Genomic DNA, 15646 nt, shown 5'->3' on the forward strand with positions numbered 1-15646 from the left:
ACATTCGAATTGAATTTAAGTTCAACAATCATTCAGAAACTCGACTTGTTTCTTATGACTAAATTTCCTTGTGCTAAATTTTTCTCATTACAGCCACATTAAAAATAGGTTCAATTGAAATTCATTACCATAAAACACAATTTAAATAATAAACTCGTATTAGAGGACAACAGTGCCCATTTTTTTTCCAAATGAGTTGATCTAAAACCAAAAATGTGGACGAATTGGCCTCCAAAAAACCCAATAAAAAACAAATAAATCCACCAGACGGAGTCAGTGTAAAATAAGTTTTATTCTGCACTTTAACGTCACTGAACATGCTGCTCTCTGCATACAAATGCTCAAGTAATATGACAAAAATAAACTTCAGGATCACCGAGGATGCCGCATTACAACAATTACAATGAACAATTACATCCAATAACAACAACTGAACAGACATGTGTTAACATTTCCTACATATTGTTTTATCAAATAAAACCATCCATATCCTATGAGTGAGCGAAGAAAACTTTGCCTTCAACAATATGTTAAGTCTTCTCAACCAGAAGCTGCACGTTGAATACAACAAAAATTGTTTCTCAGCCTGCGGCATGTTGCAATGTCTACACTGTGGAACTTGGAGCGACTGAACAGACACTGGACACTGTGCAGGCACTTAAGTGCAGGAAGGTCTGAAACCATATCCACCAAGTTTAACACTAAATGTAGACACTGCTAATGCCCATGAGAAGTGTGTTAAGCTGAAATAGACAAATGAATATAGTATAAATGAAATATGTAACTGTTGCTTTAATAGAAAGCTGCTTCTTTTTTGATCACAAGATAGTTAAAGCTGACTTGTTAGCATTACTCTGTTTCTTCATCAAAAAATAAATATTGCCAGTAACAATCTAGTATCTTTTAGGCACCACTACCCAGTAGCATCAAAACCTGTACAGCAGTCATAACGAAGGATCTTTTTGAGGACATGTGCAGAAACTACTTTCTTCATAAGGTAGTGAGAATGAAAACCAGGTCAAAAGGTCCAGATGTATGTGACCTTTTTCATATTATTATGCCAATAATATGATTTTTTAGTAGCTCACAGTGTAAATGAACTGATAAGCAAGCAAGATTTTCCATCTATAAATGTATCAAAAACAGATACATTAAGTGAGCTAAGCTGAACCTCTGTGTAAAAAAAAATAATTATAATAATAATATGACCGTTACAACTTCTTTTACATCATGGTAGATCACTACAGAGAACAGAGGTGTGTTTACATGTTGAACATGCTCCATGGAGCGAAACCCACACACCAACCTGCTAACAGACACATTTACCACAGCTTTATAAATACACTTCCAGCGGACGGTCTCAGATTATGCTAAAGTGCATGTACAGTAAATTAAATGAAGTAGAAAATAATGTTATCCAATTATTTGATCCTGCACACAGATTATATTCATTTGTATGTCACACTTATGCAAAAGCGTGTAAATGACTTTGCAAAACATCTGGAGACAACCCACCAAAATAAAATAAGTACTACGAAATAACACGTGAACAATAAAATAAAAAGAAAATGCCGGAGTGGACACTGGATGTGTTGTCTAGTTGCAAGATTCCTTGAATGTTTTTGAAAAAGTCTTTAACAGTATGTTTTACACCAGGTAACGTTTGTTCAGCTATGCTACCAGAGGCCTACTTGATGTAAAAAAATGTAGAAACCCATTCTCCATGTTAAAACTTGTGCATCAAGTTTGCCTATCTCTAGGTAGCCACTTTTAATCAGAACAGCAGTGAGTGGACTAAAAATAAAGAATGGAGTTTTTCAGTGTTAACCAAAGGCTAAACGTTCTGCATTAGGAGTGTTCACAACTAAAATAAATAACTATGGAGTGAAAGACCTCTTCAAATAAGAAAGATAACTGGCATTTCTTAACAAAAGGGAAACTTATTCTAAGGTAATTTGTGACTACACAGACATTGTACATTGACACAAACATGACAAATCATGGCAAGTCATTTCCACTATCTTGTATGTTTTGCCTAGTGTTTGTGTTTTGGAAGAATTTCTATGGGTATTTTTACTTATCTCAAGGTTTCAACAATGAAAACTGATATCCACACTGCTTTTTTCCCCCAACAGGTGGTGCTGCAGATCTGTGGAGGTTTACATGTGATGCAGAGAAGATTTTAAATAAAATTATATTGTGAAGAGAGAAAAGCTAATCCCATACAAATGTCCCCGTCTTTCCAAGCAGCACCTTCCACCTACCTTTTCGCAGATCTAATAAGACTGAGTTAGTGCAATTGCAGTGACGTGGAAGCAATAAGAGGTTCCTACTGCTTTTTTTCATTTGCACTAATGTAACTATGATCCTCTCAGAAGATCTGTGATTAAGAATTAAATGGAAGCCAAAGAAAGAGGGTGACATAAGGACATGGGGAGCAACGAGGGTTTGTTCTGTTTCTAGTCGGTCTTGGGGCTGAAGCTGACAGCTGGCCAGTCATAGGTGTCTGGCAGGAAGGAGTCGTAGTTGGTGTTCCAGACAGTGGCGCGTACAAAGCTGTCCTTGTCCACAGGCTCAGGGTAGCGGAACGCCATGCCTTTAGCATAGACATACTCCGTCACCTGCAGCGAAAAAGAGAAGGTTTAGCACTCAAAAATACTGAGAGGCAGTAGGAGAGACGGAGAGTGAGGTTCAAAGACAAACTGCACAGAAAAGCAACTACAACCAAATCTGACAGGAAACCGTTGTCTTGAAAAGCTAACTATTAATGTGAGGGCATGCCAGGTTTGTAAGAGTCAGAGATTTGAAAAAAAAAAAAAAAAAAAACCTGATGATGACAAAAGAGGGTAAAAAAAAAGAAGCACAAATTTGGGGCATATAGGTTTGAAATGATAATAAGAGAAATGATATTCTAATTACCTTGACAGCCATCTGGACAGAAACCTCTCTGATGTTGGCAAGAGGAGGATACAGTCTGCCTTCTTCCAGCTCTTTATCCGTTAGCTGCTCCGCAAGGGTCTGGAAAGAGTATACAAATACTTTAGAGAGATAAAGATACATTTCTGTGGTCTAAACAACAACGACATGACAGCTACTGCTATCACGTTTTTACAGCACATTTCTCTGCTGTTTGCCATCCACACCAGTGTGTAGTCATAAATGTATTATGTGCTTTTGATTGAGAGACATGAGACAAAACAAGGATAATATACGATAATAAGAAAAGTAAGAATTGTTAAATCAAGTGACAGAAATGTCCAAATCACTACCACTAATATTAACACCATGCAAACGACGGTGGCATCAATATTAAACGGAGCACTGGGAAGAAAGGATCTTTTAAATTTTCAGCAAAAGAGAGAAGAACACAGATGGAAAGAGTGCAAAGGAGGATCAGGCTTTTAAAAGCGTCTCATCTGTTAGCGGTTATGCCAGAGTCTAGAAAGAGAAGGGACAGGAGACAGCAAAGGGTTAAAGAGGATTTAGAAGATTTCACAGTGCATATGCATAAAAGACAGAGACAAGCAGAGGAAATGCAGAATGGGGTGAGGGGCAAGTTGGGCTGGGATGGAGAGATACTTCGTACTACTTCAGACCTTGGCCGCCTCCAAGAAAACGGTGTCACTGATGTGTCTAACTCCACTCAGGATCACAGCCAGGGCCACACCTGCAACGTACACACAGTGTGGCTTCCGTCAGTGAACTGGACACAGCGATCTCTTTGAGAATGGTCATAAAGAGTATATGCTAATGGTATGTCAATCCTCTTTCTTGAAGCGATTTATAAATAAAACATGTGGGAACATCACCTGTTGTTTTCATCTCAAATGAGATAAGTAATCATTCCTCTGCCTTCTACTATCGAGGGATGGATGACGAGTAAAAGTGGCCTCAGACAATGTACACCAACATCTTTAGCTAATTTATTAATCTTAAAGTAGGACTCCAAAGAATAAGGAATAGACCACAGAAAATCTTCATATCACTTCAACTGTCTTTTCACCTGGGAAGATGTAAGCATTGTTGCCTTGTCCAGGAGTGAAGACGCGGCCATCACTCAGAGTGACTGGCCCAAAAGGACTGCCACTGGCAAAAAGACATCTACCCTGTGGGACACCGAAAACAGAGTGGAAGAGTGATGACGGGAAATGAAGAAAAGAATATAAAGAGTATTATATGACACCAAAGGAACTACACATTCTTAGTTTATGAGTTACACAAAAAGGAAAACAGAAAGAATTGTGTACATCAGTGAGTGTGTAGGCATCCTCTGCTGTGCACTCTGCTTTAGTGGTTGGGTTACTCAGGGCAAAGATGATTGGTCGCTCGTTCAGGGTTCCCATGGTCTTGATGACATCATGGGTGAACAGACGCCCGGCTCCTGCCACACCTGAAAGTGGGTGAGAGAGACAAAAGCTCGAGCAAAGCACCAAAAATGTAAACGCACCAAAATATATAGCGTAAAGAATAATGAGCCCAAAATAACAAGTAAGCCTTAACAGTTTGATTCTGCAATAGTAACGACAATAAACATCTACTCACTAACATGATTTTATGTAAGAACTGAAAACATTAATTTTCTGATTCTTGATTAATGGCTCAAACTTATTGCAAACGGCACTGATAGGCTTTAAAGTTACACAAATGCAGAAAATGAGAGGCTCCTTACCAATGATAGCTGTGGGTTTAATGGTGTTGACAGCATCTAGGAAGCTCTGTACATCTCCGGGACTGTCGTGAACAAATGCCTCCTGATTGCTGTCCGTTTCCTGTAGTCTGTCCTACAGCCACATACAGTTCATTGATGGCAGCATTAAATCAATACAACTGTTCGCCAATTACACATTGTACAAACGATGAGCCAGACAGGAAGCCACACAGACGTCTGGCAATTAATGTCTGAGTTACAAGCACTAACCTTTACTAGTAGGCCATCTTTGTCAAACATCCAGATCTTTTTTCTGGCCTCAGCTTGCGACATCCCCATCTCCATCATGGCCATCACAATCAGATTGGCAATTCCAAGGGCTGCCTGTAGAGAAATTTAGCTCATCAAGTTAGACGGAACATCAACAGCAAAACTTCATCATACTTATCTTTGAACTAGAAAAAAAATCTTTCCATTAAATGTTCTAGTGAATGTCGAGCAGAGTTTTGATTCTTTAGAGTTACAATCTCTCAATTTCTAATTTGTATCATAAGCTCTGGTCAGTAGAGGGCAGTATAACTAACAAATGGGCTTTTTTTCTAATTTTGATAGATGGGAGTTTCATGTTCCACAATGGAGAGCAAATGGAGGAAATGTAAGAGACAAAGAAAACTCAGATGGACAGATTAATGAAGGAATGTTAGCTTACCTCTCCAGCTCCCAAGAAAAGCACCCGGTGTTCAGTGATGGGTTTGCCAACAACTCTCTGAGCTCCTAACAGACCAGCAAGGGCGACAGACGCAGTGCCTGGAAATATGAAAAAAGGAAATAAAGAAGAGAACAGTAAACAATAAAGTATTAGCCTTAAATACAACAGATGTGTTGCCATTTGTTAAACGGCAGAAGGGAAGCATGGGTCCATTTTTAAGTTATTAGTATTATGCTTGCTTTTCTTGGTTTAATTCACAGATAACATAATTAATTAAACAAGTGTGTTTCAACATGCAAACACAGCTGTTCCAAATGGTCCCTGCTTTCATTTTCAAAGTTTTTCCAACCTTGCTTGCATTCTATTTTTTTTCCACTGTGAAACTAAAATACACCAGTTGCTGCCTAGAAGGTAGAAAATGTACATTTAAAAATTTCCTCCAACAATTAAACAATTATAAGGAGAGGAAATTTGTAGATCTTTGACGGACATTGATTTGAACTGAATAGGTTAACTTAGCTTCACAAAGCTCGTATTCAGGCATACTGCAGAGACGCACGTGAGAAAACAATAAAGATGAAAATCAAATCTTTCAATATGATTTCCCTATAATATGAGATAGAATAATGTCACTGTCCAATACATGCATAACATTATAAAGGACAACTTGCAAATCCATGTGAGCGTTTATATGTGAACCTTGGATATCGTCGTTGAAGGTGCAGTATTTCTCCCTGTACTTCCTCAGGAAGCGAAAGGCGTTGTGGTTCCCAAAGTCCTCAAATTGGATCAGCGTGTCCTGTCCATATTTGTCCACCACGGCTTCCATGAACTCGTCAATCAGATCGTCGTAGGCCTGGGAGCGGTCTCGCTTCTGGTACAGGCCCATGTACAGTGGGTCTTTAAGGAGAGTCTGAGAGGGAGGACAAGGACAGACAGGAATATGAACAGTTTTCCCATTATTCTTTCTCTCACTTAAGCACTCAGACACACATAGTAAATAGAAAACAGTCTTCCTACCTCATTGTTTGTGCCAACATCTATCGTCACAGGCAGACATCTCTCAGGTCTAATGCCAGCACAGGCAGTGTACAGGCAAAGTTTTCCCACAGGGATGCCCATTCCATAAACGCCCAGGTCCCCTAATCCTAAAATACGCTCTCCATCAGTTACTACTACTGCCTGATGACAACATAGAAAATAAGGACAGTTATGGGATTTCTATGTATTCATAATCAACCATCTCAACATTAAGTTCTAAAATCTGAGCTCAGTCTGTAGGTTTATGAGGGATGAATGGCTCTTAGAGTTCCTTTCACGCTTTAAGATGAAAAGTTGTCACTGTTGTGAGGTTTTCAGTTACTCACTGCGACATTAGTCTCTGGCCAGTTGTCCAGGATGGAGCGGATGTGTCCTTTGTCCAGGATGGAGATGAACAAGCCTCTGAATAAAAAAATAAATAACATAATTTCAGTTAAGGTTGTTGAGACAACTTAAACGCCCATTCGCAATTATGAAAATTTTTAGCTGCCCCAGTCAAAGCCTTTACTTACTCGCGACAGTATCCGTTAAAAAATATATATTAATTTAGCTTTTTATTTTGGTGTTGATTCTTTAAAGCTTGGCTGCCTCCTTACTTGGGTCTTCTAAAGATGTGTCCATACTGTGTGCAGGCCAGGCCTACAGTGGGAGTGTAGACTATTGGCATCAACTCATCAATGTCTTCCATCAACACCCTATAGAAAAGCCTCTCATTTCTCTCCTGGATGCCCATCAAGTAGACGTACCTGTATGGAAAACAATGAAAAATTTTGTAAACAAGTATAAAGGAAAATCATACAATTATTAAAAGATTATTAAAAGCAATAGAAAGAGGAGCACATTGTGGCTGTACTTTCTAGCTTACTTCTCGAGGGGATCATTAATTTTCTTGAGGTTCTTCTGGAAACGCATGGCTTGAACGTCTTGACTCTCCACTTTGGGAGGCAACAGACCGTGTATCCCCAACATCTGTCGCTCCTGTAGAGAGAAGGCCATGCCCTGCGGAGAAACACACACAACTTAGTTATCTATCTGTCATCGTCAGAAAATGATCTGAAGTCAAGTTAACTTGGGGGCTTTCGGGGTTTGAAGTTTAAATATCACCTAGTTCCAGTGCAAGGAGTTTTGCAGCCAATGAGAGTTGCTTTTAATCCCACATCATAATAAAGGTTTAACCACTGAACCAAATTTTCGGTACCCCTGCTGCAGAAAATGTTCACATAAGATGCTTTCAGACATGCACTGAGGTCTTCGGAGGGGCTGTATGTGAGAACGCAGATTTCAACAAATATTGTTCTGGACATTTTCTGTAAAATCTCCTGAAATGTGACTTTGAGATGGCATCAGAGCACTTAGACAGAATTAAAATATTGACTCTTTAGAGGACAAGATGACAGCTGAGTGAAAGGAGGGAGACCAGAGGGAGAATATGCAGCAGGGGAAACAAGGAATAGGAGTTCAGTGAGGGGAGTAGCCTCAAAGAAGCCAATGAAGAACACCATTGGCAGAAACACCCAACCATAAGAGAGGATGGGGGAGTTGAGGCAGGGTGGGTGCAGTGTTTTCATGTCCCGGCAGTGTAGGAGAGCGTGGTGGACGCAGGTTTACAAGCCCAGCCCTGAATGAAATATGGACACAACACATGGAAGCCATAACTTCTGGGGCCTGGGAAGGGGCTGATTACTTTGTGAGAGACATGAAAGCTGGGGGCTCCGCTGGCAAAATGTTGAGTCATACTGATGCAGCATTTCATTTCACAAAGCTCTAGTTCTCAATTCCTCTCAACATCATGCAACATGCTGCAAACCTCAGATATCCAGTTTTTGTTCTTCCCTTTTCAGATTGAACCGAAAGCTGAAATACAGCCATTTTTAAGAACTCTAGAGTGATTCAAACAGGCCTGAATAAGTAGCCTAGCGAAACGAATATAAGTAATTTATTTCCTGAAAAGCTGCTTTCATAAGTATATCTGTCTGTAATTCCTTTTACCTTTGTGCTCCTATTTTAGAATTGATAGACATGTTAATTAATTTACCCAAAACAGTGAATCTATCCTGCTATCAGATTTCACCAAAAGGATGTCCTGTGTTTTGTATATACATGGTTAAGGTTTGTATTGCATAACTAATGGAGGTAGAGTAATGTGGGGTCACAGCACAGCATCATCTTATTTTTTAATTCTTTGATTTATCTTGCGATCTTGAGCTAATTAATAGATCTTTTAAGATACACACAGTAAGGTGTAACGTAAGATTTATTATTTACAAAATAAGCAGCTCAACAGGTTGAATCTGCGGCAGCGGTAGCGGGTTGGGGATAACGACATTTGCATCATCCAGTATCGTGATACAGCATTGTGGACGTTTGTATCGTGGCTTTGGTCTCAGTTCCAGAATTGTTACATGTGAGCGTAGTCACTGTGTGTACAATATTTCTAGGACCAAGATCCAGCTGGCCTGTGACCAGTTTACATGTAGGATGGCATGTCTATATTTAGCAAAAAATGTCTAGCCTCTAAGTTAAGCATAACCTGCATGGCGAGAGATCAAGTCACTTCCAGCAGTCACAGGCTTGTGTTACAAATGTAAAAACTGTAAGTAATTTGTTAGGTAATGTCCTCGTCATATCAGCACTGTTGGGTGTGTGTTTGTTTGTACAGTACTTTTTAACACAGGGCGGTGCTTTACATGACACACAGCACATCATTTAAAAAGCAGTGAGAAGGATTATTAAGAGCAAAATTAAATAATAAATAATAATAGACAAAGGCACCTTTTTTAGGTATTTGCATTGCAGAAATAATTATGCCACAAATCTCATAACAAGCACTTGCAAATGAAAATATTATTTTCTGACCACAGCCACCCGTGATGCTAGGTGTGGTCCGAAACCCAACACACTTCAACAATCCCACATAGGCTTTTCAGCTCTCTGTCAAGTTAACAGTTTCAATTGTCCAATGACAAATGACAAAATGTCAGACAAAGCAAAAAAAAAAAGTTATATTCCCGTCAGTAATTATAGCCAAGACAAATTCTTTAGAAACAGGAAAGTAAATTTTTTGTCTTAACTCTGCTTCCACTACTTAAAAGCTACGGCTGCTTTGAATAGATTAATATTACGGAAGGAAATTTCTTAAGTCTCCTATTACCCTGAAAATCGTCCCTTTATGGTCTCAATTTAAACCAAGTTTGGGATTCAAGGCCGAGTCATTCAGCAGAGGAAAACAGCAGCAGCAGTCTGTGCTGCAACAGTTCACACTGCCCTGTGTAACTCCACGTACATGCAGGATGGGCTTCAGGTTTTTAAATTGACTGTATATTTGGTGATAACTACATGTGAATGCTGACATATTATATATTTCGCAGAAATATCATACTATGGGGATCAATTGAAATTTCCACCAGCCTATAGAAATGTAAATATATTTATGTTCAATAAGATATATATAGGAAAAAGTAATAAAAAGGCCATTTCTATCCTTCACAATATAACACAGCTGCCTGCTCTTCTCGTCCCGGGATTTAAACAGAGATATTAACAACTCCTATGAGAGAGAGTGAGTGTCAGGACATTAAATTAATGCAAAATTTAAGGAAGGAATATGAGGAAATCTGATAATTGTTAAACGCCACAGCCTTGGTAAATACACATTTTACATTATACATGCTCCAGTTATGGCTTGTGTCTTTGTTTTCTCCACAGTAGCCAAAGAATATTATAAAATGTTGACATATGTTACAATTATTTTCCATCCATGTCAATTAGCCCACTTTATAACATGACACAGTGGCCATGGATCTACTACAAAGGGGCTCACACGCTGCATGACACATTGGTAAAACAGCCATATGTTTATACAACCATGCTGACACATTTTTCCGTGATCCACTCACTTTGTTGGTACGAGGGTTGAGCATGAGGGGCTTGCCCTTCTCTTTGGTGTGTGCCCACCTGCACACAGAGACACAGGGCCTCAGGGACCAGGTTGTCCTCAACCTGGACAACATGGTGGACAGTCACTGCTGTGGAAGGTGCACCGGTAGAAAGCTGCTGAGATAGGAAAGAGAAAGAGAGTTAAAAACTTTGCTGCACATTTTTTTCTCAGTCAAGTGGTTGTATATTAAGGGGGCTGCACAGTGGTGTAGTGGTTAGCACCTTCACCTCCCAGCAAGAAGGTTCTGGGTTCGAATCCCGGCTCAAACCAACCAGGGCCTTTCTGTGTAGAGTTTGCATTTCCTCCCCGTGTATGCGTGGGTTCTCTCCGTGTTCTCCGGCTTCCACCCACAGACATGCAGAATGGGGTTAGGTAAATTGGAGACTCTAAATTGACCGTAGGTGTGAATATGAGAATGAATGGTTGTTTGTCTCTCTGTGTGGCCCTGCAATAGGCTGGCGACCTGTCCAGGGTGGGGATTGGCTCCAGCCCCCCCGCGACCCCCACATGGATAAAGCGGTTGACAATGGATTGTTGTACATTATGGGTGAGGACAACTTTGATTATAATTGTGGAGCTCTCAACTGGAAAAACAAATATCTTATTGCCATCTATGAACATTGGCTTGGCCTAAGATTCAAAGATAAGACAAATCCAATCATATCAATCTGAATGTCAATTGTCTGAATGAGTGGGTAGGTTGTTAAAGTTATTGCTTCCGACCTTTACACGACATCATTACACAACTAACACAGCTTGGCACAACATTGAACTATCAGCAATGAAGATTGTCAACCTGCTGCTGCCACACACTTACTCCCTCACAGAACCCGACAAATGCACTTGGTGCGCACGGATGGTCCCGCGGTCAGAGATTATAAAGGCTGACGGCAGTGGCGAGTCATTAATCTGGATGTTGTTGACAGAAGTGATTTAGACCAGGAATTGAAAAACAAAGCCTTAAAAGATTCTCATAATCCTTTCCGCAATGAGCTCCACATGAAGACGGGGGCCCAGTTGAATTATGGTAACATGGTGATAGTCAGTATTTGATCATATGCAAATACATGATGGCATCTGATGGCAGAATTACCCAAACACGATGCCACATCAACAAGCAAACATTACTGCAAACTGACTGTACACAAGGGCCACAATCATACATTCAGCTGTTGATGGTGGACTGGAATACTATCCTCGTTGTAGGAGCCATGCCACGCATGTGAGCTGTGATTCACTGATATGTTGTTGTGCTGTGTTTACGATCTTATAGACAAATAAGAGCAGCTTTGTTCTCCCTGGTGATGGTTACTAGACCAAAAGGTCATTGCTTAATGTCAAGACCCAAACCAGAGGAAACGCAACTGGACCTGTAAGCAAGTTATGCAGTTTCTATATTTGTTCCTTCAGTGACTGAGGCTAGCAGATCTCGAAAAATGAGAAGTACTGCCTTTGAAATGCAAGATCCATGAAGAAACAGTCGTTACAAAATTAAAGGAAGAAGAAAACGGCTTAATTTTATTACTTTGAATGATTTCATGGCCTGGAACATGAAGCTGAGCTCAGGTGGGAAAAGAACAAACCTAGAGGACCAGTTGATGTGACAAACAGCACTTCATCTGTGCATGTTTCTGGCCCCCTTCCTTCCTCACTACTCTTTTCTTGCTTATCCAGGCTATCACCGCCATAATCACTCACAAAACCACAATAAAATATAAATGGACCCTCACAGGCAACATCAAATAGTCATTTCAACAGTTATCTTCATGCCAATCGCACTTTTGGTTTACTTTTGATGAGGGATTCTGGCAGTTTATTAAGTACCAGGTATGATTTTTCATGAGTCTGCCCAGATGCTCAGAGGAAGCTCAGTGGAAGATCTCTCATCATTTGCCTCTCTCTCTTTGACCAAAATGTCTGATGAAAGTAATTACAAGCATTGCCAGCTGGCTGAGTCTTGGCTTACAACCGCATAGTGTATCCAGGAAACATTGCCTAGACAGCAGCAGTAAAGCAGCCTGAGCCAAAGCAGCAGACTGTATTAGCAGCACAGACAATAAACAGAAACTTGAATGCTCTGTTGATTTGATATTCAGAGGCAAACAGCCTTGATGCAGCCTCTGAACTCCAGCCTCTTGTCTGGTCTACATGAATATCTTCTGTTACATGTAACCTTTGGTTAATAAATAAAGGCAGGGCCACCAACCCAGATAGAATTGTGCATTTGGATTTCTTCACTTCATGTTTATAGTGCCACCTTTTGCCGTAATTGTATATACTTTTTTTTGAGTCTTTGCTTGAAAGCTAAAGCTATATTGCGGTCCATTAAAAGGAGAAAGCGGTGTTACCAAGCACAGTGCACCCAGGAGAAATTTTGGAAGAATGCAGATATAAATAGGTATAAACAATGTCTTGGGAATCAAGAGTCACGTGTATTTTTCTCCTCTGCCTTATAGGGGGCCGTCCTAAACATATATAGATTCCTGTTCGCATAATGTAATAACAGACAGACAGTTTAACACATAAAAACTATTTACCAACAGAAAGCCAGTGCTCTCTTATGCATACAATGTATTCTCTCTTAGCCAAGCAGACAATCAAAAGCACACATTTGGTTTCATGTGCAAAGTGTTTTTATGGTCTTAGGGGTGAATTTTACAGGGATCAGAGTACACACTGGTATAAAAGGAAAAGAAATTGTAAAGAAGATAGAATCATCGTTATTGTAATACCTATACCAATGGACAAACAGTCATTACTCATAGGTAGGTGTGTTGTTGCTGACATGGCAGTGTTATTATAAGACTATAAGACATTTATGTCCTGTCAATTCATGAGTAAGAGTGTCTGACGATTGAATAGCAAAGCCCATGTAAAATATCGAGGACACGGTTTTATCAACTGATTGCAAGACAAGTTGTCCCAGTTAGATGCATTCAACAGCTGACAGTGATGATTGAAATTTGAATCAATCATTTAGTGAAGAATCCGAGAGGGATATTTGTTCTTATTTTATGCTGCTGTTGTAAATATGCCGATCAAAACCTTTGGCTTCACGATTTCCTTGTGCTCGCATCCTCCGTTTGGAGATGGAAGAGGAGGGAATGAATATCACTGCAGTGTGTCAACGCACAATAACCCGACATACGCGGAAAAATCTGATGAGCATGTTAAAAGAAAAAACAACCTAACTACACTTGCCTGCGGTTGCAAGCTAACGAGTTAGCCTAGCATTCTCACACCAGCCACAAAACAACAAGCAGAGCGACACCACCAACTGCTACAAGCGAACACTAGCTACGAACTTACCCCGAGACGGACCGAGCTGCGACGCTATGCGAGCACCGGTGTCAGCGAACACGTGACCGACAGAAACAATTTTACCAACGAGAAGAAACACACGCGCACCGCCTGATGACTTACATGCTGTCATTCATTCAGAAGCCCCGCCCCCCTCACCTCTAACTCCGAAACATGAAACTTCGACTTAGGCACCGTTCCTCAGTTAGTTAAGAGAATAACGGTTCGACTCACCTGCTGCTGTTGAATTTTATAATACTGTGGTTCCACTGTTTATTAAGAGTAAACTATTCCGTGAAGTTCGCTGAATGACCCTCTGTGTCGCAGGCGCTCGGTTTTTGCCCGGACAGCAGCCGCACATGCGGCAGACCGGCGAGGAGAAGAAGAAGAAGCAGCAGCAGCAGAAGAAGAAGAAGAAGAGGCACACGCGCAGAGTAGAAGAACTCGACTTCTCGTCCAATCACGTGTTGGGGTTTCCTCTATGGTTACCGTAAAGAATAAAGGTACGCGCAAGATTTTTTGGGGGGCGGGAAGTCAATCTAACGTAAAGATTGGTTATCTCAGTTATTGTGTTTTGTTGTATAAATTCTAAGATTTCTTTGATTGATTTTTTTTTTTTAGACGGAGTATGAGAGTCACTCAAAGGGGAAAGCCTATATTAAGTCTGTATACTACGATAATAAAGTCGTGATTAAACGATGATAATAATAATTTTTCGAGGAAAAATAAAATAATGTTGCGAGGATTAAAGGAAATACGAACGTCTTTTGGCACATCAGTACTAATTTATCAGAAGTGTTTTGATACTATCCGTTTGTCTATTCCGAAGAAAGAATAGACAAAGTGCTTGGCAGGGAGGTTGTTCCAGGCATTTCCGAGAACTTGCCTGTGTTCTTCTGTGGACCGCTGTCTCAGTGTTGTCCGTCTCTTCATGTGGTCCCAGACTGACTGATGATGTTGAGGTCAGGGCTCTGTGAGGGGCCAGATGTATTTTGCAGGCAGGACTCCTTTTTGCTGAAGATTCTGAACGCGACGGGAGGTTCCTCTCAGTCTCCGTTACGTCTCAGCACCGTATATATTACATATTGCACACTAAGCACTATTTATACCAGCGAAATAGTTGTAATGATGACAAAAGAAGGGACTCCGTTAAAACATTTATTGGTTGTGTTAAAAAGGAATCACTATGTTAATGATGCTGGGTGGTGGGATTGGCCACGCCACCTGTAAAGATAAAGTTCGGGAATGATGAGTGGAGCACCGACTGGCCATTCCGTGGCTCACTCAATCACTAGCATGACTAAATACATTTGCACACAACAGTTGAACAATAGAAAATAATCTAACACTCATGTCTGATGTTTACACTCACCTCTGCTCTCCAGTTCCCACTGTGCGCGATTAAAAGAGTCCCGGGGAAACAAGCGCCTGTTTATCGTTCCGGGACGGTTCTAACTGGCTGGATATTTGTTAGTTTTTAAGTTGTGTTTAGAATTTATTGGGTATGAATTCTATCCAGTTTGTGATTTTATTAGTATTTGTTTTGTCAGATATGTTTATTTGGTTGAATATATGTATATATAAAGCACCTTGAGCACCTCTGTGTGTGGTAGCACCCAATGGTGGGCACTGTATAACGCCGCCCTTAATTCCAGCCCTGTTGCCATAACCTATGTATATCTGTAAATAAACGCCCACGTTTGGGGTTCATTGGATCTCCTGCCTCTGCCTCATCCTTTTGTTCACGTCCACCCGCATGGTCAGTCCTAACAATCTGGTGGTTGAATGAATTTGGGACAGATCAGGGGCGTTACAGATGGTATTGCATGATGGATATAATCTAAACATTTGAAAAGACAAAAAAATATTTTACAGTGCTGTTTATTTAGATATGCCTATTTAGTGTTTTGTTTTTGCAAAATAAGCATATAGTGCACCACAAAAGAGCTCTGTAAAATTTGGCATAATTATATAAACACTAGAGGGCATAAGAGGTGCGGTTTAAATTGGT

General features: G+C 40.3%; 1 protein-coding gene across 5 annotated transcripts; it reads right to left on the reverse strand.

Moving 5' to 3' along the window:
• Window positions 1–273: 273 nt before the first annotated feature.
• me2 (malic enzyme 2, NAD(+)-dependent, mitochondrial) lies at window positions 274–15024 on the reverse strand. Of its 5 annotated transcripts, XM_035640043.2 has the most exons (16): window positions 15008–15024; window positions 14522–14859; window positions 10295–10448; window positions 7264–7397; window positions 6995–7144; window positions 6725–6800; window positions 6378–6539; window positions 6057–6270; window positions 5358–5455; window positions 4919–5032; window positions 4670–4781; window positions 4248–4390; window positions 4004–4106; window positions 3597–3667; window positions 2920–3018; window positions 274–2621 (listed from the first exon to the last, which is right to left on the reverse strand). In XM_035640043.2, the coding sequence occupies exons 3-16, from the start codon at window positions 10406–10408 to the stop codon at window positions 2460–2462; spliced, it is 1752 nt and encodes a 583-aa protein (XP_035495936.1). In that variant the 5' UTR covers window positions 10409–10448; window positions 14522–14859; window positions 15008–15024; the 3' UTR covers window positions 274–2459. The 5 variants fall into 5 exon arrangements, with proteins under 5 accessions (XP_035495936.1, XP_035495933.1, XP_035495932.1 ...); XM_035640040.2 differs by lacking the exons at window positions 14522–14859; window positions 15008–15024 and adding an exon at window positions 13870–14041; XM_035640039.2 differs by lacking the exons at window positions 14522–14859; window positions 15008–15024 and adding an exon at window positions 13870–14040 and having other exon boundaries at window positions 10295–10451.
• Between the last annotated feature and the right edge of the window lie 622 nt (window positions 15025–15646).

Source organism: Scophthalmus maximus, chromosome 19 (genome assembly GCF_022379125.1).
Source record: "Scophthalmus maximus strain ysfricsl-2021 chromosome 19, ASM2237912v1, whole genome shotgun sequence".
Taxonomy (NCBI): domain Eukaryota; kingdom Metazoa; phylum Chordata; class Actinopteri; order Pleuronectiformes; family Scophthalmidae; genus Scophthalmus; species Scophthalmus maximus.

Coding starts and splice junctions, on each gene's coding strand:
- me2 (XM_035640043.2), bottom strand. CDS start 10,408: ATGTTGTCCAGGTTGAGGACAACCTGGTCCCTGAGGCCCTGTGTCTCT. Junction 7,398..10,294: donor TCAACCCTCGTACCAACAAA/GTGAGTGGATCA, acceptor GTTTCTCCGCAG/GGCATGGCCTTCTCTCTACA. Junction 4,782..4,918: donor AAGATGGCCTACTAGTAAAG/GTTAGTGCTTGT, acceptor ATGTGGCTGTAG/GACAGACTACAGGAAACGGA.